Source organism: Mya arenaria, chromosome 17 (genome assembly GCF_026914265.1).
Source record: "Mya arenaria isolate MELC-2E11 chromosome 17, ASM2691426v1".
Classification (NCBI taxonomy): Eukaryota; Metazoa; Mollusca; class Bivalvia; order Myida; family Myidae; genus Mya; species Mya arenaria.
The window spans coordinates 13003814-13030696 of record NC_069138.1 but is presented as its reverse complement, the minus strand read 5'-3'; the positions used below and the strand labels follow the sequence as shown (position 1 = coordinate 13030696).

The 26883-nt window shown below is 36.7% G+C and overlaps 1 protein-coding gene across 1 annotated transcript in view; it reads right to left on the bottom strand.

Annotated features, from left to right (window-relative positions):
• Positions 1-18494, bottom strand: part of LOC128222941 (hemicentin-1-like) — a 110343-nt gene extending 91849 nt beyond the window's left edge. The window contains exons 1-9 of the mRNA XM_052932131.1: positions 17767-18494; positions 11909-12138; positions 9818-9940; positions 7544-7715; positions 6974-7198; positions 6155-6339; positions 5387-5604; positions 2981-3102; positions 1185-1368 (exon numbers count right to left, since the gene is read on the bottom strand). Of these exons, the coding sequence (XP_052788091.1) occupies positions 1185-1368; positions 2981-3102; positions 5387-5604; positions 6155-6339; positions 6974-7198; positions 7544-7715; positions 9818-9940; positions 11909-12138; positions 17767-18055 (1748 nt within the window). The 5' untranslated portion in view covers positions 18056-18494. The remainder of the gene's footprint in view (positions 1-1184; positions 1369-2980; positions 3103-5386; positions 5605-6154; positions 6340-6973; positions 7199-7543; positions 7716-9817; positions 9941-11908; positions 12139-17766) is intronic.
• Positions 18495-26883: the final 8389 nt, after the last annotated feature.

Here is a 26883-nt window from a genome sequence, read left to right as displayed (position 1 = left end):
TTTATTGTTTGTCTTGGAAAGAGCAAATTTTTGCAAATATCCATGGAAACCAGTGATATAAGAGTGCTGACAAAAAATTAGATCGCACTTTTTCAATTTAAAGTTAAAAATGAATGTTTTCTGCATTTTTCTTAAACCGTTAGTAACATAAACTTGGCTCGTTCCAAGACAAAAATAAAAGAAGTTGTCAAAACATTCAATCTGTGAGAGTGCAGCTTCAAGCTTAAGAAGTTTCACGAAATTGGGGCCTGAAGTTAAAAGCTCTCCATCCTGATTTCAGGATTAATCCTATCTTAAAATGAATGCAGACGATTGGCCAACTGTTCAGAACATTGTTAAAGTTAACTTAGTCGTTTTTAACTTTCATATTTTTAATAATCTAAAAGTTTCATGGACACACATGTGATCTGCGTAACATGTAGTAATACATTCAACACGGAGTTACACTTTGAGGTCATTAAATCAACATGATCCCACAATCACTGGCACTACCGACAATAAAACCCTTCCGTGGAAAACAAGCAACTCGGTGAAAGTCTTCCAAATTAAGTGAGGATTACTTACTCACTGCAAGTTCATGATTTACTTGTAAAACTCTCGGGGTAACCAATGAAAGTTCCTCGAGGAGAGTACTTTACATGAATATTGATACAGCTGGATCAGCTATGCTTGTTTAACTTAAATATATCGGCACATCATAAAATAGTTCACATTTAAAGGTTAACAACGATGTCGTTAACAATGTTGTTAACTTTAACAAAGGTCTGAACAATCGACCCATTGTAGTAGGTCTGTCATTCTAAGACTGTGTTTTTCATACATTGTGATCTCTTATATAAAAATAAATCATGTGGAGTAATAAGATGGCATTTTTAGTTGAGTGCAAAGTTGTGTTACTTTTATGGGCCAATTGTTCAGAATTTTGTTTAAGTTAACAATGTCGCAATAGGATCATTTAAAGGTCAAATATGTTATGTTGTGCTTATATATTTTAAGAGACCAGGCAAATCTGAAATAGTTGTCTATATGTGTGTAAAAAGAAATGCAGATCACAAAAGTGTCAATGATTTTTTCAGAGCAATAAAGATTTGAAAGTTAACAAAGTCCTGAAGAATCAGCCTAATGACAAGGTCATATTTAGTAAATTTCATGAAGATTTTTTTCAAAAGCTGGTAAAACGTCACCTGACAAGTAGTGAACCGTTGTTGTAATCGACAAATTTCTGACTCGATCTTAGATGGTCTCGATATCCATCCCGATGCCATGTGACGTTGTGATCGACTGTGCTGAATACATAACATGTGAGCAAGGCGTTTTCTCCAGGTAGGACAGACACGTTTTGTGGTACCGTGATAGATGGTGGGGGCTCTGAAAAAAGAAGATAAAAAGATGACTAATTTGTTTTCATAATTTCATAATTCAAAGGGACTAGACACCAGATGGTTTAAAAATTGGAAAATACATATTTTCCTCAAAACAAGCCTAGAATTGTCAATGCGAGCTAGTCATAATTGTAAACATTGGCTGGCAACAATTTTCACTGTTTGACCCTGCACTTTTACCCACTAGCACACTTTTACCCACTAGCACACTTTTACCCACTAGCACACTTTTACCCACTAGCACACTTTTACCCACTAGCACACTTTTACCCACTGACGTACGACATAGCATGATCCAATATGGGGTCTTTTATGATTTTATCTGAGCCGTTCAGACACTTTGCGCGTCTTTGGGCGCTTGTTTCCAGGATAGAATCGAGTCGATTCGGAACGTGTAACTCACGCAAAACGCCCTAACACCGGCAACCGGTAGTAGAGATGTTCGCTGTAAATCATGCATGCATCGTTTTTAACTTTACTTTCCGCCATTTTGTTCTCGTGTAGTTCTCGGTCCTCCTGGTTTGTAGGTAGTGTGGAATTTTGACCCGAGAACAATGTTCTTGGGCCTTGTTTGTGTCGTTAGGGCGAATGTATCTAGGATCGGACACAGAAGAACAAGAAGAACGAAGCGCCCAAAGACGCCCTTTGTTTATATTTTGGTATCAGACGACAGTGGCAAGGTTATAAAAAGTAAAAGAAAGAAAGAATCAAAATATGAAATAAAGGAAGTTTTTGGACAACAGTGTTGCATCAGGTTGAAAAGATGCACTGTTACCCTAAATGGGGGCAATATTTATACAGTCTTCATGTTTGTGAAACAAATCATCTTGTTGAAACTATTTTATTCCTAAATAATTGACAATTATTATAACTAGAGTTATGGGCCTTAACACACAAGTGGGTTATCGGCAATGGAAACAATATGTGTACAGCATTTCAATGACTTATTTTGAAAATGTGTAAGGTGGCAAATGTTAAAGTTTTGAACGCGAAAGACAGCAACATGCCAATAATACAATGAAAACTACAGGGACAAGACTCCAGTAGTCAAAAATTAAGGGCCAAACAATAGTGAACCTAAGAGAACTTATAAACACCACAAGTCATATACAAATATAAACAGCACAAAGAGACCACTAATGAATCAAAATAACTTTACCGTTAAATGAAATGAAACACAAATTCCCTGAAGAACAGGTTGACTTGGGGCTTAAACTAATTTGTTTGGCCATTACCTCACACAGCTATCACAATGTCTCTTCAACATGAGGCTCACGAAAGGCCTATGCTCTCCTGGCATGGCAAATAGTGAACCATGTTTCACAAATGGCAAAGTTGTCTCCCTTAGAAAATACTTCTGCATTTCTGTTTTTACTCACATTCAAAGGGAAACAATCAGTGAACCATGTGTTTCACAAAGGGCAATGTTGTCTCCCTTAGAAAATACTATTTGCACATTTTTCGGTTATATTGATTATTCTAAACTAACATTCAAAGGGAAGCAATCAGTGAACTATATGCTTCACAGTTGTCTCCCTTAGAAAATACTTTCTTACGTCCAGGTAAAAAACAAATGAGCTGAAATAAATGTCACCCACCACTGACATCTAGGAACGTTGGCACTCTTCTGGACCCAGCAACATTTGTCGCGTTACAGAAATATATGCCCTCTGCAAATTGATTGGCCACCTCCAGTTCAAGTGTGACGTTGGCAGAATCCCTGTCAAAAATAATGTACACTATTTTTTTAGATACTCTTGTCAACTGAAAATGAATGAGTCTTACATTAAATGTAGTTCACTAATTTCTTAAGTTAACTCTCTTTCCTAATATATTAGTGGTCATATGATTTTAATTTCTTGTTGACATGAGAAATACTTCATTTTCAACTAGAGATTGCTTTTTTGAAAAAGCGCATGTCTCCCCCATTGTGTGGTCGTAGGTGAGAAATAATCAATGATGGACATGAAATTTGTACTTCCTCCCTACCAAGTTTGGTGAACCTAGGTCAAACCATTCTCAAGATATTGAGCGGAAATGTTTTTTACATTGGGGGTCGCCGCGACCTTGACCTTTGACCTAGTGACCACTAAAACAATAGGGATCTTCTACACCTCATGACCAACCTCCCTACCAAGTTTGGTGAACCTAGGTCAAACCGTTCTCAAGATTTTGAGCAGAAATGTTTTTTATATTGGGGGTCGCCGCGACCTTGACCTTTGACCTAGTGACCCCAAAAACAATAGGGATCCTCTACACCTCACGACCAACCTCCCTACCAAGTTTGGTGAACCTAGGTCAAACCGTTCTCAAGATTTTGAGCAGAAATGTTTTTTATATTGGGGGTCGCCGCGACCTTGACCTTTGACCTAGTGACCCCAAAAACTATAGGGATCCTCTACACCTCACGACCAACCTCCCTACCAAGTTTGGTGATCCTAGGTCGTGCGGTTTTCAAGTTATCGATCGGAAACGAACAAAGCATTCTCCTGATATTGCACGGAAATATTTTTTTACATTAGAGGTCACAGCGACGTTGACCTTTGACCTTGTGACCCCCCAAAATATCGGAGTTTTCTAAACCTCATGATCAACCTCCCTACCAAGTTTGGTGAACCTAGGTCAAACCATTCTCAAGATATTGAGCGGAAATGTTTTTTACATTGGGGGTCGCCGCGACCTTGACCTTTGACCTAGTGACCCCAAAAACAATAGGGATCTTCTACACCTCATGACCAACCTCCCTACCAAGTTTGGTGAACCTAGGTCAAACCGTTCTCAAGATTTTGAGCAGAAATGTTTTTTTATATTGGGGGTCGCCGCGACCTTGACCTTTGACCTAGTGACCCCAAAAACAATAGGGATCTTCTACACCTCATGACCAACCTCCCTACCAAGTTTGGTGAACCTAGGTCAAACCGTTCTCAAGATTTTGAGCAGAAATGTTTTTTATATTGGGGGTCGCCGCGACCTTGACCTTTGACCTAGTGACCCCAAAAACAATAGGGATCCTCTACACCTCACGACCAACCTCCCTACCAAGTTTGGTGATCCTAGGTCATGCGGTTTTCCAGTTATCGATCGGAAACGAAGTGTGACGTACGGACTGACGGACTGACGGACTACCGGACTGACGGACTACCGGACTGACGGACAGGGCAAAAACAATATGTCTCCCCCAGAGAGGGGGAGACATAATGACTTAATAATATATCTTGTTATTTAGCTATGAAAATTTTAGGAAGTTGACTTATTTAATAAGTTAGAAATATACTTGAGATGTTTCCTCAATTCCGGCCAAGACCATTTAGGTGATTTATTTTATTCCAGTGTTCAATACAAAGGGATTGTACAGCCAAAAATACAAGTGCGTCCACTCAAGAATTTTGGAATACAATGTATAAAGTATAAAATTAAAACCTGGATACTGTTTATATTAGGTTAGCCTTGATGGATGTAATTTATTTGAAAAAAAATGATTTTAGTGCATTATTATGTTTAACTCAGTTGGCTTTAACGATCAAAACAAAAAAAAGCACATGAATTGTTTACAGATAAAAAGAATAAAAGCGATATTTTTGCATTTTTTTAACAGGGGAATCTGTGTCCACATTGCTATTCAGGTGGAACGCGACCCTGAGGGAATTTTCAAAGTTATGTCTAAAAATTAGTACACAACTAAAACAGTATACACCCAACAAGGTTCAATATTCGAAAGAGTTAACAGACCACTATTAAATATACCACTGACATCAATATTGTGACGACTGTCGTTTTTTTTGCGTTCCAGCTACAATAACTGATATTTTCATCAATTTTCTGATGCCCGCTATGGAACTCCTGAACAAATTCAAAACATAACATTTCTGCAATATATTTGTTGTCAAAATATAATATGACCCTTTGCAAAAAAATATTGCATTTGTTTTTCATAATAAGCTTGCTGTTCAGTTATTGACTTGGGCATGCTTAGGGACTAATTTCGTTTCAAATGAATAACTTACGTGAAGTAGAGTTCTGGCCCTTGTTGTTGGTCTTCCTTATACCAGCGTACAGTGTAGGGCACGTGGCTGTCCACATTACACACGATCACCGCAGTCAGCCCAAAATACCCCTGCGTCACCTCGGGCATCCAAACGTTTGGGGCAACAGGAACCACTCGGGTAATCGCTGTTGGTGTCTGACGACGCAAGTTGTAGCCTCCATGGTCGACACCATTCACCTTAAAAAAAAAAATTATGTTTAGTTTGATTTTCATAATTTTTAAATGATTTAAGGGGCAGGTAACAGTGTAATGATATAATTAGGTTATCAAATATGATAAGAAATATTTAGGTTAACTTATTCAATGAAGGTTATACATGATAATGAATTACATTTAAAAAAAAAAAAATTGCAACAACCCATACTGTGCTTTTTAAGCACTAAGCCTTTTCAAGTAATTATTTGATAAATATTGACCAATCAATAAACATTTTGAAAAGCTTTGATCAAACCAAAGGTTAAATTTAAACTTAATAATTTTACAAGGATTGTGAAACAAGTTATTGCAAAATTATATTAATCACTCTTGTTGGCACGATGTTATGCGAGAGAGTGGTCTTGTGTTGTGGCGGAAACTGGAGTACCCGCAGAAAACCAACTTGTCCGACTTGGTGACCACAAACCAAACTCATATGCGCCAAGGTCAGGAATCGATCCTGGTTCGCCTAGATGAGAAGGGAGTGTATTAACCTGACTGTGCTAACCTAAGGTTAAAGATTTTAGAGTACCTGAACATAAAAGAACTCTTCCGGTGGTATAAAAGAAGGGGAAGTGTAGATGCTCCCAACATTTTGGTCACGTGTGAGTGGATATTGATCGAGAATGTTACCATGGAGATCAACGAGGGAAACCTGGGAGAGAGCTCCTGGGGGACCGAGATCAGTCGCGTTAATGGTCATGTACGTTGGAATGCCTGCAAACAAAAGCATCAAAGCATCGTTTAGTTTTTATGTTTTGAACACTATTGATATAAGATTTTCAGTTCAATTTTGGACCATGATTAATGGCTTGACTGTCATGTACGTAGGAATTTCTAGGAACAAATGGAGAAAAACAATGCCCACAATCATGAAATATTAGCTGTATAGAAGGCTTTTTGTAATATATCAGCTGATTATATATATTTAAAAGATTTTTTAACTTCTAGTGAAGTGTCTGTGAAAGTGAAAGTGAAAGAGATTTCGTAAAGTTATTGACATTGTTCACATAAATTTTTGTTAACTTTCAAATCTTTACTGCTCTGGAAGTTTTATGGATACACTTATGATCTGCAGTAGCAAGATTTGAAGCAATGTTTCAGCTGTTCTTGTTTCATTTAAATATATGAACACATCATTAATAAGTTCACTATTGAAAGTTAACAACATTCACATCACGTTGTTAACTTTAACAAAGTTCTAAATAATTGTCCCACTGCCTGATGAAATTTACCTCATACATTAACCACCAATAGGTCTACGATCCCAATCTACCAAATCTGTCCTTGGTTTTGGGATGAATGCGCTACAAAGTCTGTACAACGTCTGACTAGAAAATTATGCTCTTACCTCCGATAGGTCTACGATCCCCATCTACTAAATCTGTCCCTGGTTTTCGGGAAAATCGTGCCACAAAGTCTGTACTAGAAAGGCCGGTGACACGAATGGTGTGACGCCCGTCACTCTCGACCTTCATACGCCATACCCCAGCCTGAGGTTCTTTGACGTTAACCACAAGAGCATTCCGAATGTCCAACAGTTTGTTAAGTCCACGTCGCTGGTTGAATACGTTTCCTGGAATATTATAATGAGGCCAATTAAGACAAAAAATAATCGTGTGGTTAGGGTTCCATCTTGTTAATAAGGAGGAGCATAACTAAGGGGAACAACAGTTTGACATTCCCACCTCCCTCAGACATGAAATTTAAATGGTTTAAAGTGTTGGCGGGGGATGGGGTGTACTCAAGCAAGAGAAAATTAACAATTTCTAGTCCAAATTGGTGCAGTCAGAGCATAGTTATTTTTTTTTCTTCTTTTATATTGACATACAAAGACAATTTAAGGGGGGGGAGGGGCAGCTACCAAGTTCACCCCCTCTAAAGCTGCTAGTTAATACCTCTAAAAGTTTTGCAACATTACCTGCAGGATCAATCAATGATATCTGGGGTTTAGATCCACTGACAGATATTGTGATTTCTTGTAGGGTGGAGTCGACTGGAATTTCAAACTCATTTTCAGTGGAGTCCACAACATCTACTGACATGAGGTTCACCTTCCGCGTCTGTACAGCCACTCGTACAAAGTTCAACACCTACAGCATAATTTTTGGTAAAATTATATGACAGATAATAGGCTCATTCACAGAAAATTCTAATTACCTTAAAAATTACCATGGTAATTATAATGGTTTAATACATGCTTTACTTCAATGATATGAGACTTTCTAAGCAAGAAGACTACTTACCAAATCAAGCTGTGGCTTTTTAAACAGTAAAACTAATTACTTCATTAACTTGTAACTTTCTAAGCAGGAAGACTACTCACTTCATTAACGTGTGATTTTCTAAGCAGGAACCTTACTCACTTCATCAACTTGCGACTTTCTAAGCAGGAAGACTACTCACCCTATTATCTTGTGACTTTCTAAGCAGAAAATATACTCTTTGCATTTACTTGTGACTTTTAAGTAGGGAGACTACTCACCTCCTTAACTTTCTAAGCAGGAAGACTTCTTACATCATTTACTTGCGACTTTCTAAGCAGGAAGACTTCTTTCTTCATTAACTTGTGACTTTCTAGGCAGGAAGACTACTCACCTCCATAACTTGTGACTTTCTAAGCAGGAAGTCTACACATGTCCTTAACTTGTGACTTTCTAAGCAGAAAGAATACTAACTGTATTAACTTGTGACTTTCTAAGCAGGAAGCCTACTAACTGTATTAACTTGTGACTTTCTAAGCAGGAAGACTACTAACTGTATTAACTTGTGACTTTCTAAGCAGGAAGACTACTCACTTCATTAACTTGCAACTTTCTAAGCTGGAAGACTATTGACTGTATTAACTTGTGACTTTCTAAGCAGGAAGACTACTCACTTCATTAACTTGCAACTTTCTAAGCTGGAAGACTACTAACTGTATTAACTTGTGACTTTCTAAGCAGGAAGACTACTCACTTCATTAAGTTATGACTTTCTAAGCAAGAAGAGTACTCACTTCATTAACTTGTGACTTTCTAAGCAGGAAGACTACTCACCCTATTATCTTGTGACTTTCTAAGCAGGAAGACTACCCACCTCTTTAACTTGTTACTTTCTAAGCTGGAAGACTACTCACCTCCTTAACTTGTGACTTTCTAAGCAGGAAGACTACTCACTTTCTTAACTTGTGACTTTCTATGCAGGAAGACTACTCTCCTCCTTAACTTGTGACTTTCTATGCAGGAAGACTTCTTACTTTATTTCTTGTGACTTTCTAAGCAAGAAGACTACTCTCCTCCTTAACATGTTACTTTATAAGCAGGAAGACTTCTCACCTCCTTTACTTGTGACTTTCTATGCAGGAAGACTTCTTACTTCATTTACTTGTGACTTTCTAAGCAAGAAGACTACTCACCTCCTTAACTTGTTACTTTTTAAGCAGGAACTACTACTCTCCTCCTTAACTTGCGACTTTCTAAGCGGGAAGACTACACACCTCCTTAACTTGTGACTTTCTAAGCAGGAAAAATACACACCTCCTTAACTGACTTTCTAAGCATGAAGACTACACACCTCCTGAACTTGTGACTTTCCAGGCAGGAAGACTACTCACCTCCTTAACTTTTGACTTTCTAGGCAGGAAGACTACTCACCTCCATAACTTGTGACTTTCTAAGCAGGAAGTCTACACACCTCCTTAACTTGTGACTTTCAAGGCAGGAAGACTAGTCACCTCCTTAACTTGTGACTTTCTAGGCAGGAAGACTACCCACATCCTTAACTTGTGACTTTCTAAGCAGGAAGTCTACACACCTCCTTAACTTGTGACTTTCAAGGCAGGAAGACTAGTCACCTCCTTAACTTGTGACTTTCCAGGCAGGAAGACTACTCACATCCTTAACTTGTGACTTTCTAAGCTGGAAGACTACACACCTCCTTAACTTGTGACCTTTTAGGCAGGAAGACTACTCTCCTCCTTAACTTGTGACTTTCTAAGCGGAAAGACTATTCACCTCCTTAACTTGTGACTTTCTAGGCAGGAAGACTAGCCACTTTCTTTACGTGTGACTTTCTAAGCAGGGAGACTATTCACTTTCTTAAAGTGTGACTTTCTAAGCAGGGAGACTATTCACTTTCTTAACTTGTGACTTTCTAAGCAGGAAGACTACTCACCTCCTTAACTTGTGACTTTCTAAGCAGGAAGACTACTCACTTCATTCACTTGTGATTTTCTAAGCAGGAAGACTTGTCCAGAAGATGTGGAGGCAATTTGTTCGTAAGCCAGATATCCGGCATGGGTAGGATCGCCACAATCGCCCGTCAACACAAACACAACCTGCAGGTTAGTAGAGCACTTGTTTTAATATTTGGTGTAATATAATAAGGGCATAGCCAGGTTGTATTTTAAAGGTTTCACACTGTTTCTGATTCAAGGGCTGGCCCCTATTATAACATAAATGCTAAAGTCAACTCTTAATCTCAACTCATTTTACCATATAAAACCATAGAATGATTCAAAATCTTTTATGTTTTCACCCTTATAGAAACATAAAAAGATATTTTATCATAGAATGTGTTGGTGAAAATAAATGTCAAACATTTAAAAGAAAACTTCTACAAAAATAAATGTCTAAATAACAATGCTGTAGATTTTTATTTTGAATCTTGACCAAAAATTTTCATTAATACATTTTATGTGAAACTGCACACGACAAAAAAGCATGAATTTAATTTAGTATTTATAGAGAAAAATATTCAGAACATTTGGGTTTGAAATTTTTAAAATGCCAATGTTCGCCTGGTTGTGTTTTGTTCTTCAGTAAAAAAGGGGCATAACTCAAGAATTATTAAACCAAGAGTTATATGCCTAGGGTTTAATCCAGGATTTAAAAAAGCAAGGGTGCTGCAGAAAAGGGACAGGTTACTTAAGTTAAAGAGTGCACATGAATTGGGCTGTGAAGAACTTGAACATTATGAATTTGGCAGAAATTGTTAGAAAATGTATTTAACTGAATTAAAGGGGCTGTACTCTGTATGATAAAATAGCAAAAAAAAAAGAAAATTGTCAAAAACTGACATAAACTTGGCATCGATGTGTACAATGCATTGAAACTTACTAATTGAAGTACCACATAGTTATCAATTTATTTAAGTTTAGCAGTTATTTCGTATTTTTCCAGTAAACAGATTACTGGGTATGTGTACCAGGTAGAATTCATTCCTTATGTGTGATTGGCTAGTCAGTGTTATCCTGTGATATTACCGAGGTATGTGTATAGCTTAATTATGTCACCCAGTTAGAGTAAGCCATCGTAGCTCAGTGGATATGAAGCTGGACTGCAATTTTGGCGACACAGGTTCGAACCCAGTCTCCGACACAATTTTTTTTTACATTTTGGTACTTTTTTTTACAATTATGATATCAAAGCGTAACACATTCTATTAGATAATTGTCCTGAGATTCGTTACAGAAAAAAACTTTTTTGGTGCCAATCTGGTGTACAGTCCCTTTAATATTAGGTTTCAACTTTCAGATACAGTTGAATGTAATTTAATTTAGAGTGTATGTATTTATAATCATAGATAAGATTTAAACAAAGCAAAAAAAATATTGACAGTCTGGAGCAATTAATTCTATGAAGGCAGAACTCCTTGCCTGGGTGCTGATGCTGTGGTCTCCATTAGGGCAGATTAGGGTGTTTAGGAAAAAGGACAGGGTGCAGCACCCTTCCATAACCTTTCAGCTAAAACCCTACATACCCTGCTAAAATAATGAGGATATTGTCACTGGCAACATGATTGTGTACCATCTTAATATCTTTAATGGTTTTTGAGTAATGGCCGTGATTAAAGATATATTTCACACAATAATGCCGATACTGCCGACAATGATATTAGAGCTATGACAAAATATTTTCCTTTTTTCTTCGCAACATTGATTATCAAACAAGGCACCAGGGCTTTTACTGTCAATTTTAGGAAAAAGACCATTTTGCAATGTAAAATTTACAGACTTGAGAAGAAATGTCAGGCCATTTTTGTTAATTTGGGACAAAGTATTTGAATGTCACCCAAAAGTAAAAGCTGATAGAAATATTTACAATTGAAAATGAACAATTATTTTTAATGAATTGTTCCAGCGCTAAAACCCTGGTTAAGGTGCAAATCGAGAACTTTTGTGACAGCGATTTCATCTCGTTCAGGATTTTTTCTTGAAATTGGGAAAAAAAATACATATTTGGCATTGGGAAAGGGTAAGATACTCTGACCCGTGAGATGGGCTTAAAAAGGCTTGGGCTCTTACCTGGCTCTGTTTTTGTTGAACCATAGCCAGCACCTCTTCTACGAGGTGGTAATCCTTCGAGCGTGCATCCGTAAACACATAAATGAACGAGTTTGGGAGTGACACTGCCAGGGCCTCCCTAATAGCAGTGATGGACATTTCTGGGCAGTCCGTGCCTCCCTGCACATACAGGTTCCGTAACTCATACTGGAAATCATCCGGGTCAGTTGTGACCACAACTGGGCCGTAATCTGTGAAAAAAAATGAAAATGTAAGTAACAGAAAATTATATTTGATCATTACCAGTGTTTTTTTCCACCTCAAAGGAATGGTGGTAGGGCCCTTTGATAGGGGAAAAATAGTGTCGCTTAAGCAAAAAGGGGAAACATACTTACTATGATTCATAACTTGTTGTTGAACAAATATATTGATCAGGGGTGTAGCTAAGGCCTAAGAAACTTGTAGGCCTGACGATTCTATGTGAGTTTGGGGATTTTTATATGCACATTACACACACTTAGTTATATTAGCCATACACCCGGCACATAGTTAAAATAAACACCCAACTTACTTTGGTTAAAATAAAACATTTGTTTAGTTGTTCAAAGTGTTTGAGTTGACTCGAGCTCCAAAGGATCGGCGAAAAAACCTCGAGCCTAATGGGAAATTTTAGCCAAGCAGGAAATTATGTGCTGGTCTTCAGTTGAAAGAAATCAGTCCTTTACTTCCAGCTCGAGCCAAAGAGGAAATCCAGCCAAGTAAGTACGAGACACCACGGTTAAATTGTTTATAAAAAGACTTGTGGCAATAGCAAAATTTCTTTTAAATTGTTTAAAAAATAGAGACAATTTTTTTTTTACTTGCTTATAAAATATCCTCAAACACATGATTGTGTGCCTACACTTGTACATAATTGTTTAATAAAGTACTATCATAGCGTGGGAGTCCGGAAAAGTTTCAGATTTTTGAAAAGCATTAATGTCTTAGGGCCATTAAAAGCTGAGTACCTACTGTTTACACTCAATGGATTTTAAGTTTATTATGATAAATTACTGTTTTAAACAGCAAACAGATGTTGAAGATGAAATGAAATTTAAAGTTAGGCACATGTAATGGAAAAAAATCACACCTTTTATGTGCGAGTAGTCATGATTATCATGACTTTACCAGCTTTTATATTATAAATATGCTGACTGGTCGTCTTAAAATTTTACCGTACTTCATAACGTTATCTCTTAGGCCAAAATAAATATACCTTTGTTTCCTGTTACACGCTGAAAAAAATAATTGGGTCAGTATGTCATATCTTATTAAAAATAAATTGTACAAAGAGTATCCGTCTTAGACTCAACAGGAGCCTTATGCAGGTATTATATGAGCACGCTGTCTGCTGTCCACATCAGTAGTCCTCATCCACATTTTCAAATGGAAGCCACATTCCATGGGTTCAAAGAAAGAATACCAAAAATATATATTTTAAGTAGAAGTAACATAAATGCATACATGTGATAACGTCCCGAACGTCCGGGATTGTCCCGGAAATCGTATCTCTGTCATGGAGTCACGGAGGGTGCATGTTTGTCCCGGAAAGTCATAAAAAAAAACGAAAAAAAAATCTCGGAATCGGTTATCTTAATTTTACTATTGTAAGACAGCTATTTGGCCTGTCCGGGACACTGGTCGTAAAACACAGGACATGTTGACACTAATCCGTTAATCGGTACGTGTGTCGTCGAGGTCATCGTCAATCACCCGATAATGGATCTATTGGCCTATTGTTGTGCTTAACGAGTCGGGGAGGGTTCTTGTATACAAATTCATTGTTTTCATATGGATTTGTATGGTTTTATGAATGATAGCTTTTAATTGATGAATTGATATTTTACTGAAAAACGAGCATGAAGGTAAGTTCAAAGAAAGAGACAAAATGAGTAAAAAAACAAAATTAAAACATGGAAAACATCCCATATTCCATTCAAATTTCAAAGTTGATACGTCATTATACTTTAAACAACTTTAAACAACTTACGCGTCCATCAGGAATTTTAGTGTTTTGAATTTTTTGCGAACTATCGTTGTGTATTTTTACGCCGAAATAAAACTGACGATATGGAGTTTACAGGTGATTATATAGAGTGTTTTAATCATGTGACCATGGTAAGTCACGTGATCGCATTATATAGCCGATTGTTGACACGTCTCTATCAAAATTATATGCATCTCCAAACGGAAAAAAGCTCATCGACTGGAAAATCTTGATCATCTGGAAAATATTGTGTGTCATAAATTGCAAACGTTTTAAATGCAATGAAAAAATAAATATTTTATTACGCCTGTTCTCAAAAGCGCAGGAAAACAGGTGCCCGTATAGCTGTTTATTTCCTGTTTTGATGAAACCGAAAGTAGACCGCATATCCTCCTGGTTAGCACTTCATTTAAAGCCTGGGAAAATATCTGGTGGTTTTAATTTTTCAAGAAAATGCAGAAAAAAACAAACCATGTCAAGTAAAAAATACGTCTTAGCAGTCAAAATAAGTACATTTTCCCGACGTTAAAAACAACTAAAATAGCCCCAGATATGCTCTAGAATGCACCACAGACGTTCCCCATTTAAAAAAAATCCCGGACCCCTCTAGTGTGTGTTGACATTACGACGAGTGTCCCAGAATCGACCCAAGAAATTATCACATGTATGATAAATGTTTGGTAATATCATGGACCAATAAACCATTTCTAGGTTTATGCATGTAGGTCTGTGATAATATGTATAATTATAAGAGTTACTTCAATCTTTGCAATAGTATTTCAAATTCCCAGATAAAAATGTTTCATACTCAATGTTATAAAGATTTTATTAAAATGTTGCATTTCCATGAAAATAAAATCAAATTGACAAAAACATTTCACTATCCCAACATTTTTTTATGCATTCTGGTTCATTTATTGTTGATCAAATAGAGTTTTTGCCACTATCTCTTCTTTTTTTTTTAAAGCCAAAGACAGTCTGCTAAAGTGTTTGCTTGGAACCACTAAAATCACTCACTGCGAAATATATTTTATAGCAGACCCAGATCGGATGCGGATCAGACTAGCAAGTGGACACATGTAATAGACCGAAAGGTATTTAAATGGTTTCTGGACATTGGATGCAGACAGCAGATGTAGCCAGCTTGCTGATTGGGTATACCGGCCTTGTGAGCGAAGAAAAGACTAAGATTTAAGAAGCTTGGACTTACATGTACTTGGAATATTCTGATCATATTTTGCTGCATACATATAACGTTACACACAGATATTTAGTTGAGTATACATTTTTCAAACTATATAATACAGTTTCTCCTAATGGTGTGCTTAATTGACAAATTACATTGGTCTCTTTAATTTTTGGATTAATTGACAAATACAATGTGTTTATTAGCAACAATTACAAGAGTTCATGGATCCATTTTTATCATTTTGACATTTGTTATACTCCCTGAGACTGGAACAAGTACAAAATCGTCAAAACAAAGGACGATATTGGCGTCCATTTACGTTGACTAGTTTGTCAGTTGGTTTGCCATTTATGTGTCTTTAAACTATAATTCTATACTTTTCCTAATTGAACCATTAAGGCCCTTTATCGCTCACCTATCCTCAAAACACTGTGCTGCGAAATGGAAAAAGAACGTCCATAAAATACGTATCGATAGTAAAAGTGGCAAAGTTAAAACAAAGTGAGGCAATTGATCACCTTTTTACATGTTTGTAAGGGAGGCAACTTAATAGAAAAAGAAGGTCACACATAACTAATATTTGCCATATCAAGGCAGTGTACTCGTCGCCTTATCAAAGAGTTGGGAGAGGGTGCACTAATAAATATACCTGATAACCTATGTGATTTCTCTAATTTCGAGCTGATTTATTTCACCCAGTAACAAGAGAAAGTATTCCAGGCAAGCAACGGAACAGACCATGGACCAATTGCGCTAGCACTCAGACACACACAATTTTCTTGAATCTAACCAACTTCCCTGTGCTTTATTGAAATGTCATGAAAATGAAACACGCCGTTTTGTTTTATTAGCCGAAATATTGGGGTGGCGTTCGCCGTCGTTGCCGCCCCTGTCGCCCCAACCACGGCGCCTCTGATTGTATTAATTTGATTGAGAGTAACAAACGCGCCATTTGGGATGTCAATGAAGTATAGCTTTTTTGAAGGATCATCCTGGTGTGCGTTTCATCATATGAATAGATAACAGGCTTGTTCATATTTCCAAACTTATATGACTCTGTCATTTACCGCTCGGTCATTGAACTTCTTTCTATACACAAAGAACAACTTCCGTCCACAGTCGGAGCACCTTGGCTATTTTCCATCGAAAACAACCTCGGAGCATTATAAGAAGTAGTTCGTAAAATTGATAATAATATTTTTATTATTATTTAATTGCAGTGATTGAACGTGTAAATTGTACTACCAAGTTCAAATTTATTCCCAATGAAATGTTTTTGCTTAAATAATTAAAATTCCTCAGAATAAAGTCCTAAGGTTTAACTACTAAAATGAAATTACTACGCGATCTACTTGCAGCGTAGTTAAATGTAAAGAATTTTGAAATTCTTAACCGCCAATACATCCGAGCTTGTCGATGGATAATAGCCGAGGTGTTCCGATTTTTTCAGCCACGTTTACAAGAAAGGCTTATTGGTACATGAAACAAAGAAGTCTGATTGTTTTTTAAGCAAATACGGAACTGCTTTCTATAATCTAAACAATATCATTGTGTCACCACCGTGCACCTCCGCGTTAAAATTCTCGATCTGATCTCTATTTGGGGGCATACGAACATGGTTTCAATATTTGCGAAACAATGGTCCATATGGGCACATAATTATGTATATTACATCATATAAGGTTCATTTATAGGAACATAGTACGCAACAAGTAGATTTAGTACAAAAACAGTCAAAACTCGCTATCTCGAAGTCGTTGGGAATACTTCGAGTTAACGAAATGTCGACAAAACCGAAATAAAAAAAATGTTAAACTTAACCCAACACATTCGAAAGAAAAAACGAAATAACCAGAACATCGAGATATCAGAGTTCGACTTAGCGAGTTTCGACTGTACGGCAAACCAAAATATGTAATTTTATAAAATCATATAAACGTCAAATCCCTAAATGTCGAATAGTTTCGTTCTGTTGCTACATACTTTTCTGGTTTAAGTTCAATTCACAAAATATATCTACCAATAAAACTAAAATATGACACTAAGATAATTTCAGTTTACGACTAAGATTGTTTTAATTAAAGATGTGCCCCAGATAAAGACGCAACCTCGTACGATACAAAAACTTACCAGGATCGTGAACTAGCAATATATCGGTAACTAAAATATGGCACTAAGACCATTTCAGTTTGCGACTTAAAGGGACTGTACACCAGATTGGCACCAAAAAAGGGTTTTTTCTGTAACGAATCTCAGGACAATTATTTAATAAAATGTTTTAATCTTTGATATCATAATTGTAAAAAAATACCAAAATTGGCTTACCCTAAACAAGTAGAATATTTAAGTTATATACCTAACTTGGTTACATCACGTGATAACATCGACTAGCCAGTCACGCATAAGAATGAATTCTACAGGGTATACATACCTAGTAACCATTTTTAATGGAAAAATACGAAATAACTGCTAATAATAAATTAATTGTAAACTATGTGGTACTTCAGTTAGTAAGTTTTGATGCATTGTACACATCGATAGCAAGTTTATGTCAGTTTTCGACAAATTTCTCCTTTTTTTTCGCTATTTCATCATACGGAGTTCAGCCCCTTTATATCTTTATTGATAATGGTCACAAGCAAGGCGTGCGAGACAAAAACTTACCCGGGTCGTGGAAAGGAACCAGTACGTAGTTATACAACGGTTTCTCCCGCCGGGAAAGGGTGGTGGCCAGGATGCGAGCTGCCCCCTCTATCACCTGCACGAGATCATCGTACATAGACCCCGTTATGTCAAAAACGAACGCCAGGGAGGCAGCCCCTTCCGGTATTTCCGTCGCGCCCGTCCCTGTCAGGCCACGCGGCTGTCCCAGCACCTCAGGTATTGAAATGGAAACCGTAGCGACAATGGCCAGGACGGAAACGGCAGCCGCCCATGATGACCGCGGCTCCATTTTTTAAAGTCTTCTAAATCACACTGTTTGATTATCACAGAGACGCTTATTAAAATTCGTACATTGTACTGTGGTCTTCAATATTTAATTCCACTGATCTACCGATTTCCCGGCGTTGTGAAAATTCATCACCATCATAGAATGAAAATAAAATAAAAAAATTTAAAAATCCGCAAATTTTGGTTTAGAATTTAAATTGTCTGAATACAATCGGAATGTTAAACATTTAAGAACTTCCGTTTTGAATTAAAGAAATGATTTATTTCTAAGAACAGTTTGAATGATGTCTAAACACAATCCAGAATTCTGACAAATCTTGTGTAGATATCAAAAGATTTCTACAATTGATATCAAAGACAAAGAAGCACACACGAGCAGCTAAAATTTGATAAAAACAAAGTTAAAGAAATTCAACAGGCGGCTGTCTGCAAGTACCCAAAGTATACTGTAAATAACATAAATACATCATTAAGATAATTTCGCATCAGAAACATATGTTAAGTTAATCATTCTGTCGGCAAACAGCCTCCTGTTGTATTAAACAATGAACATTCTCAAGTTTACGCCTCAAATTTGAGTATTTTTTCTTCTTTTATGTCTGAAATAAAACTGGTGGGTTTTGCAGATTTTATTAGCTTGGTTAGATAATGACATATGCGTGTTTATTTTGGATTTTTCAGTTTTCGAAAGATGAAAACTCCCAGGGCGGAGAACTTTAACAAAAAAACTAGGTCATTTAAAAGTGGATTATTTTTACATAATTATGTAAAGACAATATACTCATCTGGGGAAATACTGTTGCATTATTCTATCGGGCAAAACTCCTTAAAAATAAAGAGTACCCAGGACCAATGACACTGATTGGTAGTACATGTACAGTTTGATAAAAAAAAAATGATATACTGCATTATAAGGCTAAAATGCTTTCGATCTGATTCAATGCAATGTTGGTTCCTTATTATATATATGTTTCCTATGCAAGAGAGATGTAAGCGATAAATCCACTTACAATTAAAATAAGAGCAAAAAAAAAAGATCATTTATTTCTCACAGAGAGACAGTCACAGTATGTCTGAGATTTTTCTTATACAATAATTTCTATCTCAATCTGCATGGGAACGTCGTAGATAGCAATGATGACTTTTACACGACGGTGGAGTGCAATTACTACACGTAGATGACATTTCATCCTTGTGAGTATTTGCAAATTGTAATGCACATTGAATTAATACAAAATGCATGAGCACCACAACTGTTCATTGGCACCAAAACATATCTATTGTCACCTTGTGCACCAGTTAATTGTAACCACGCCCAGCAGATCCGGGAAATTCCGGGGACTTTGACTTTCGGTCCAGCCAAGCCCGGGTAAAATCTCCGCCCTGCGGGAACAAGCTGATGGTAAAATCCCCGCCTAATGCCCCTGCACCCCAGGGACTCTAGATAAGGCCCATTCTCCGCTAAATTTGGCGTGAAAACAAAACCACCGCAGTCACCCGGCACTGCGGGGTCACCTGAAAAGTAAATACACGGCCCATTTCCCCGGCTATCCCCGGTATACCCCCGGACCTGGGGGACCGTGGTAACAATTGACTGACCCACCACTGCATAACGTTCACAAAATCTAGCCTTCAAAGCTTGTGCAATACACTTGCACTACAACGGAAGAGCATTTTCAACGAATAAAATAAAATGTTGTGCCTATGATTGGCCGTCGTGATTTTAGATGGCATAGTCATCATTATGTAAAATAAGTATAAAAAGAAATGTACGAAAAATCGGTTACTTTTCACGCATTTTTTTTAAATGTATGAAAAAATCGGTTACTTTTCACGCATTTTTTTTTCAATTACCTGTCATATGACCGACTGTTTTGCCAATCTTACGACTTAAAATAATTCAAAAAGAAAACATCGTCTGCACTTTTAGATGCACAACATTACTTCATAAATATTGGAATTTATACAATTTATATTTTTTAACGATTATTTGAAAAACTTCCGTTCAAATCAAACTGTTTCGGGTTCGTTGATGTTGTAAAGCATTGAAACTACTTACTATATTTTGTAAAATCATCCATTTTCGCGACCGGTTTATTGAGTGGTGGCTCCAAGGTTTGAATTGGTTCAGATTGGATGGAAATTTAGAAATTACAGCCATGTCCAAAGCAAAAACTCACCCGAAATACAGTAAGTAAATTAACAAACGAAATGGTATTCATAGAATTTGTGATTTGTTCAATATTGAAATTAATGTGGTAAAACCGTTAAACTAAAATGCCACATTTTATACATTATAAAGTCGTTATAATTTTAAACTGACAAAAAGCAGCTTCGTTTTAAAGGCATTTGAATACATATTTTTTGGCATTTTTTGTTTTTGTTTAATATTGAATTTTTGTGAGTTAATAACTTCATTGCCTGTAAAACAAATGCCAAAACTACAATAATAATAATAATAAATTATTAAAGTTAAACTTTAAAAGCTTCATTCTCTATATGTTAAATGCTTTATGAAAATGGGTGTTCTACATAAAATTTTCATTTGTTTGTAAAATAGAGTTGTTTTTGTCACTTTTTCATGTCAAACCCAAATCGTAACAACTTGGCCAACTCCGGCAAGCTTGTTGATAGAGGTCAAACACCACTAATTTGCACGTGAGATAACATTGATTCCAGTGCTTTATCCAAATACATAAAAGAAGCTCTTTAACATACAACTTCTATTAGATATGATGATTAGTTTATATCAGCTCATCCTCATATTTTGTAATTTGCATATAAAAAAGGTTCACATATGAATATTTATTCATATCTACATAATCAATACATTGCATTTATCGAATCTGTATTTTGTTACATGTTGAATTCACGTTATATTAATATATTCATTTTCTATGACTATGTACCTTGTAGGTATACGTCAAATAAAATTATGTTCTGTTATGTTCTGTTCTGCTTTACGACCCCCAACACCAAATATGGGGAGAATTTAAAGTTCCACTTGCGTACTAAACACTAAACAACGTTAGAAACATGTAACGTTTTTATAAGGAAAAATAAATTGGTTTAACATAACCATATTGATTTCGGTAAAATGAACACCTAACATTCGGAGCTCCTCGGCCATCTTTATCGAAAACAACATCGGATGTATGCTGGTACACTTGTAAAAGTAGTTCGTAAATTTTTGAGTTGTATCATTAATTAAATGCAGTGATTAAGCTTGTATTTATTGATCTAAGTTTAAATTGATTGCCAGTGAAGTATAACATTGCAAACATAATTAAGATTCCCAAGAGATAAGTCATTCAGTTTAACTGCTAAATTAAATTACTACGCGATATACTTGCAGCGGACTTAAACATTCCGATTTCTGAGTATGTAAACCGTCCAAATACATCCGTCGTTGTTTCCGATAAAAATGGCCGAGGAGTTCCGAATGATTGATAGGCCTGTTTTGAAATTACCAACCATTGAGCTTCAAACCCTATAAAGATGAAAAATAGCCAATTTAACTCAGTAATAAGTCGAAGCCGTTCTATAACTATCATGCGGATATTTTACAGCATTATTTCCATTTAAAGCTGCACTCTCACAGATTGAACGTTTTCACAACATTTTTTTGCCTTGGAACGAGCCATGGAAAACAGTTATATAAGACTGCTGACAAAAAATAAATCCCAGATTTTTATATTTAAGTTCAAAAATTGTTTTTTTTTATGCATTTTTCATAAACCGTTAGTAACGGTTTAAACCATTAAACATTAATTTTCGAACGGAAATATGAAAATCGGCGATCTGATCTTTTGTCAGCAATCTTATATCATTGGTTTGCAGATATTTACGCAAAAATTTGCTCTTTCCAAGACAAAAAATACAAGAGTTGTAAAAACGGTAAATCTGTGAGAGTGCAGCTTTAAAGCACACTTTATTTTGAATGTCCTTTGAATGTCCATGTCCTTAAAACATGGTACAAAACAGGTTCGCTGCAAGTAGCCCTCATGATTGAAATTACATGTGGTGTTGTGGATGCCGTAACTATTGTCGACAACTATGGTTCTTTATTTCCGGTGCTACCTCACGAAATATAGCGTAGTATCCAACGATGCCACATCCCGAGTTATTCGTTCAATAGCTATAGTGCGTTCCGATATGAAAGTTAAATAGAATGGTAGCTACACAACTTGTACGTGAAGTCGTAGGCAAATTTGTTGCAATTCGTTCAATAACTAGGGTGTGTTCCAATATTGGAGTGAATTTGTAGCTATTCGTTCAACAGCTAGCGTGTACTCCAATACGGGAGTGAATGTGTAGCTATTCGTTCAACAGCTAGCGTGTACTCCAATACGGGAGTGAATGTGTAGCTATTCGTTCAACAACTAGCGTGTACTCCAATACGGGAGTGAATGTGTAGCTATCCGTTCAACAACTAGCGTGTACTCCAATACGGGAGTGAATGTGTAGCTATTCGTTCAATAACTAGCGTGTACTCCAATATGGGAGTGAAGTTGTTGCTATTCGTTCAATAACTAGATTGCGTTCCAATATGGGAGTGAATGTGTAGCTATTCGTTCAATAACTAGATTGCGTTCCAATATGGGAGTTAAATAGAATAGCAGCTAAACACAGATTAAACGCGAAGTCGTACTTGTATGTGAAGCTATTCAATAACTAGCGTACATTTCGATACAGGAGTTAAACAGAATAGAAGCTAAACGCAACTTGTACGTGTATATGTAGCAATTTGTTCAATAACTAGCGTGCTTTCCGATACAGGAGTTAAACAGAATAGAAGCTAAACGCAACTTGTACGTGTATATGTAGCAATTTGTTCAATAACTAGCGTGCTTTCCGATACAGGAGTTAAACAGAATAGAAGCTAAACGCAACTTGCACGTGTATGTGTAGCAATTTGTTCAGTAACTAGCGTGCTTTCCGATACAGGAGTTAAACAGAATAGAAGCTAAACGCAACTTGTACGTGTATATGTAGCAATTTGTTCAGTAACTAGCGTGCTTTCCGATACAGGAGTTAAACAGAATAGAAGCTAAACGCAACTTGTACGTGTATGTGTAGCAATTTGTTCAGTAACTAGCGTGCTTTCCGATACATGAGTTAAACAGAATAGAAGCTAAACGCAACTTGCACGTGTATGTGTAGCAATTTGTTCAATAACTAGCGTGCTTTCCGATACAGGAGTTAAACAGAATAGAAGCTAAACGCAACTTGTACGTGTATGTGTAGCAATTTGTTCAGTAACTAGCGTGCTTTCCGATACAGGAGTTAAACAGAATAGAAGCTAAACGCAACTTGTACGTGTATGTGTAGCAATTTGTTCAATAACTAGCGTGCTTTCCGATACAGGAGTTAAACAGAATAGAAGCTAAACGCAACTTGCACGTGTATGTGTAGCAATTTGTTCAATAACTAGCGTGCTTTCCGATACAGGAGTTAAACAGAATAGAAGCTAAACGCAACTTGCACGTGTATGTGTAGCAATTTGTTCAGTAACTAGCGTGCTTTCCGATACAGGAGTTAAACAGAATAGAAGCTAAACGCAACTTGTACGTGTATGTGTAGCAATTTGCTCAGTAACTAGCGTGCTTTCCGATACAGGAGTTAAACAGAATAGAAGCTAAACGCAACTTGCACGTGTATGTGTAGCAATTTGCTCAATAACTAGCGTGCTTTCCGATACAGGAGTTAAACAGAATAGAAGCTAAACGCAACTTGCACGTGTATGTGTAGCAATTTGTTCAATAACTAGCGTGCTTTCCGATACAGGAGTTAAACAGAATAGAAGCTAAACGCAACTTGTACGTGTATGTGTAGCAATTTGTTCAATAACTAGCGTGCTTTCCGATACAGGAGTTAAACAGAATAGAAGATAAACGCAACTTGTACGTGTATGTGTAGCAATTTGTTCAATAACTAGCGTGCTTTCCGATACAGGAGTTAAACAGAATAGAAGATAAACGCAACTTGTACGTGTATGTGTAGCAATTTGTTCAATAACTAGCGTGCTTTCCGATACAGGAGTTAAACAGAATAGAAGATAAACGCAACTTGTACGTGTATGTGTAGCAATTTGTTCAATAACTAGCGTGCTTTCCGATACATGAGTTAAACAGAATAGAAGCTAAACGCAACTTGTACGTGTATGTGTAGCAATTTGTTCAATAACTAGCGTGCTTTCCGATACAGGAGTTAAACAGAATAGAAGCTAAACGCAACTTGTACGTGTATGTGTAGCAATTTGTTCAATAACTAGCGTGCTTTCCGATACAGGAGTTAAACAGAATAGAAGATAAACGCAACTTGTACGTGTATGTGTAGCAATTTGTTCAATAACTATCGTGCTTTCCGATACAGGAGTTAAACAGAATAGAAGATAAACACAACTTGTACGTGTATGTGTAGCAATTTGTTCAATAACTAGCGTGCTTTCCGATACAGGAGTTAAACAGAATAGAAGCTAAACGCAACTTGTACGTGTATGTGTAGCAATTTGTTCAATAACTAGCGTGCTTTCCGATACAGGAGTTAAACAGAATAGAAGCTAAACGCAACTTGTACGTGTATGTGTAGCAGTTTGTTCAATAACTAACGTGCTTTCCGATACAGGAGTTAAACAGAATAGAAGCTAAACGCAACTTGTACGTGTATGTGTAGCAATTTGTTCAATAACTAGCGTGCTTTCCGATACATGAGTTAAACAGAATAGAAGCTAAACGCAACTTGTACGTGTATGTGTAGCAATTTGTTCAATAACTAGCGTGCTTTCCGATACATGAGTTAAACAGAATAGAAGCTAAACGCAACTTGTACGTGTATGTGTAGCAATTTGTTCAATAACTAGCGTGCTTTCCGATACATGAGTTAAACAGAATAGAAGCTAAACGCAACTTGTACGTGTATGTGTAGCAGTTTGTTCAATAACTAGCGTGCTTTCCGATACAGGAGTTAAACAGAATAGAAGCTAAACGCAACTTGTACGTGTATGTGTAGCAATTTGTTCAATAACTAGCGTGCTTTCCGATACATGAGTTAAACAGAATAGAAGCTAAACGCAACTTGTACGTGTATATGTAGCAATTTGTTCAATAAATAGCGTGCTTTCCGATACATGAGTTAAACAGAATAGAAGCTAAACGCAACTTGTACGTGTATGTGTAGCAATTTGTTCAATAACTAGCGTTCTTTCCGATAATGAGTTAAACAGAATAGAAGCTAAACGCAACTTGTACGTGTATATGTAGCAATTTGTTCAATAACTAGCGTGCTTTCCGATACATGAGTTAAACAGAATAGAAGCTAAACGCAGCTTGTACGTGTATATGTAGCAATTTGTTCAATAACTAGCGTGCTTTCCGATACATGAGTTAAACAGAATAGAAGCTAAACGCAGCTTGTACGTGTATATGTAGCAATTTGTTCAATAACTAGCGTGCTTTCCGATAATGAGTTAAACAGAATAGAAGCTAAACGCAACTTGTACGTGTATATGTAGCAATTTCTTCAATAACTAGCGTGCTTTCCGATACATGAGTTAAACAGAATAGAAGCTAAACGCAACTTGTACGTGTATGTGTAGCAATTTGTTCAATAACTAGCGTGCTTTCCGATACATGAGTTAAACAGAATAGAAGCTAAACGCAACTTGTACGTGTATTTGTAGCAATTTGTTCAATAACTAGCGTGCTTTCCGATACATGAGTTAAACAGAATAGAAGCTAAACGCAACTTGTACGTGTATATGTAGCAATTTGTTCAATAACTAGCGTGCTTTCCGATACATGAGTTAAACAGAATAGAAGCTAAACGCAACTTGCACGTGTATATGTAGCAATTTGTTCAATAACTAGCGTGCTTTCCGATACAGGAGTTAAACAGAATAGAAGCTAAACGCAACTTGTACGTGTATGTGTAGCAATTTGTTCAATAACTAGCGTGCTTTCCGATACATGAGTTAAACAGAATAGAAGCTAAACGCAGCTTGTACGTGTATATGTAGCAATTTGTTCAATAACTAGCGTGCTTTCCGATACATGAGTTAAACAGAATAGAAGCTAAACGCAGCTTGTACGTGTATGTGTAGCAATTTGTTCAATAACTAGCGTGCTTTCCGATACATGAGTTAAACAGAATAGAAGCTAAACGCAACTTGTACGTGTATGTGTAGCAATTTGTTCAATAACTAGCGTGCTTTCCGATACATGAGTTAAACAGAATAGAAGCTAAACGCAACTTGTACGTGTATGTGTAGCAATTTGTTCAATAACTAGCGTGCTTTCCGATACATGAGTTAAACAGAATAGAAGCTAAACGCAACTTGTACGTGTATGTGTAGCAATTTGTTCAATAACTAGCGTGCTTTCCGATACATGAGTTAAACAGAATAGAAGCTAAACGCAACTTGTACGTGTATATGTAGCAATTTGTTCAATAACTAGCGTGCTTTCCGATAATGAGTTAAACAGAATAGAAGCTAAACGCAACTTACGCAACTTGTACGTGTATATGTAGCAATTTGTTCAATAACTAGCGTGCTTTCCGATACAGGAGTTAAACAGAATAGAAGCTAAACGCAACTTGTACGTGTATGTGTAGCAATTTGCTCAATAACTAGCGTGCTTTCCGATACATGAGTTAAACAGAATAGAAGCTAAACGCAACTTGTACGTGTATATGTAGCAATTTGTTCAATAAATAGCGTGCTTTCCGATACATGAGTTAAACAGAATAGAAGCTAAACGCAACTTGTACGTGTATATGTAGCAATTTGTTCAATAAATAGCGTGCTTTCCGATACAGGAGTTAAACAGA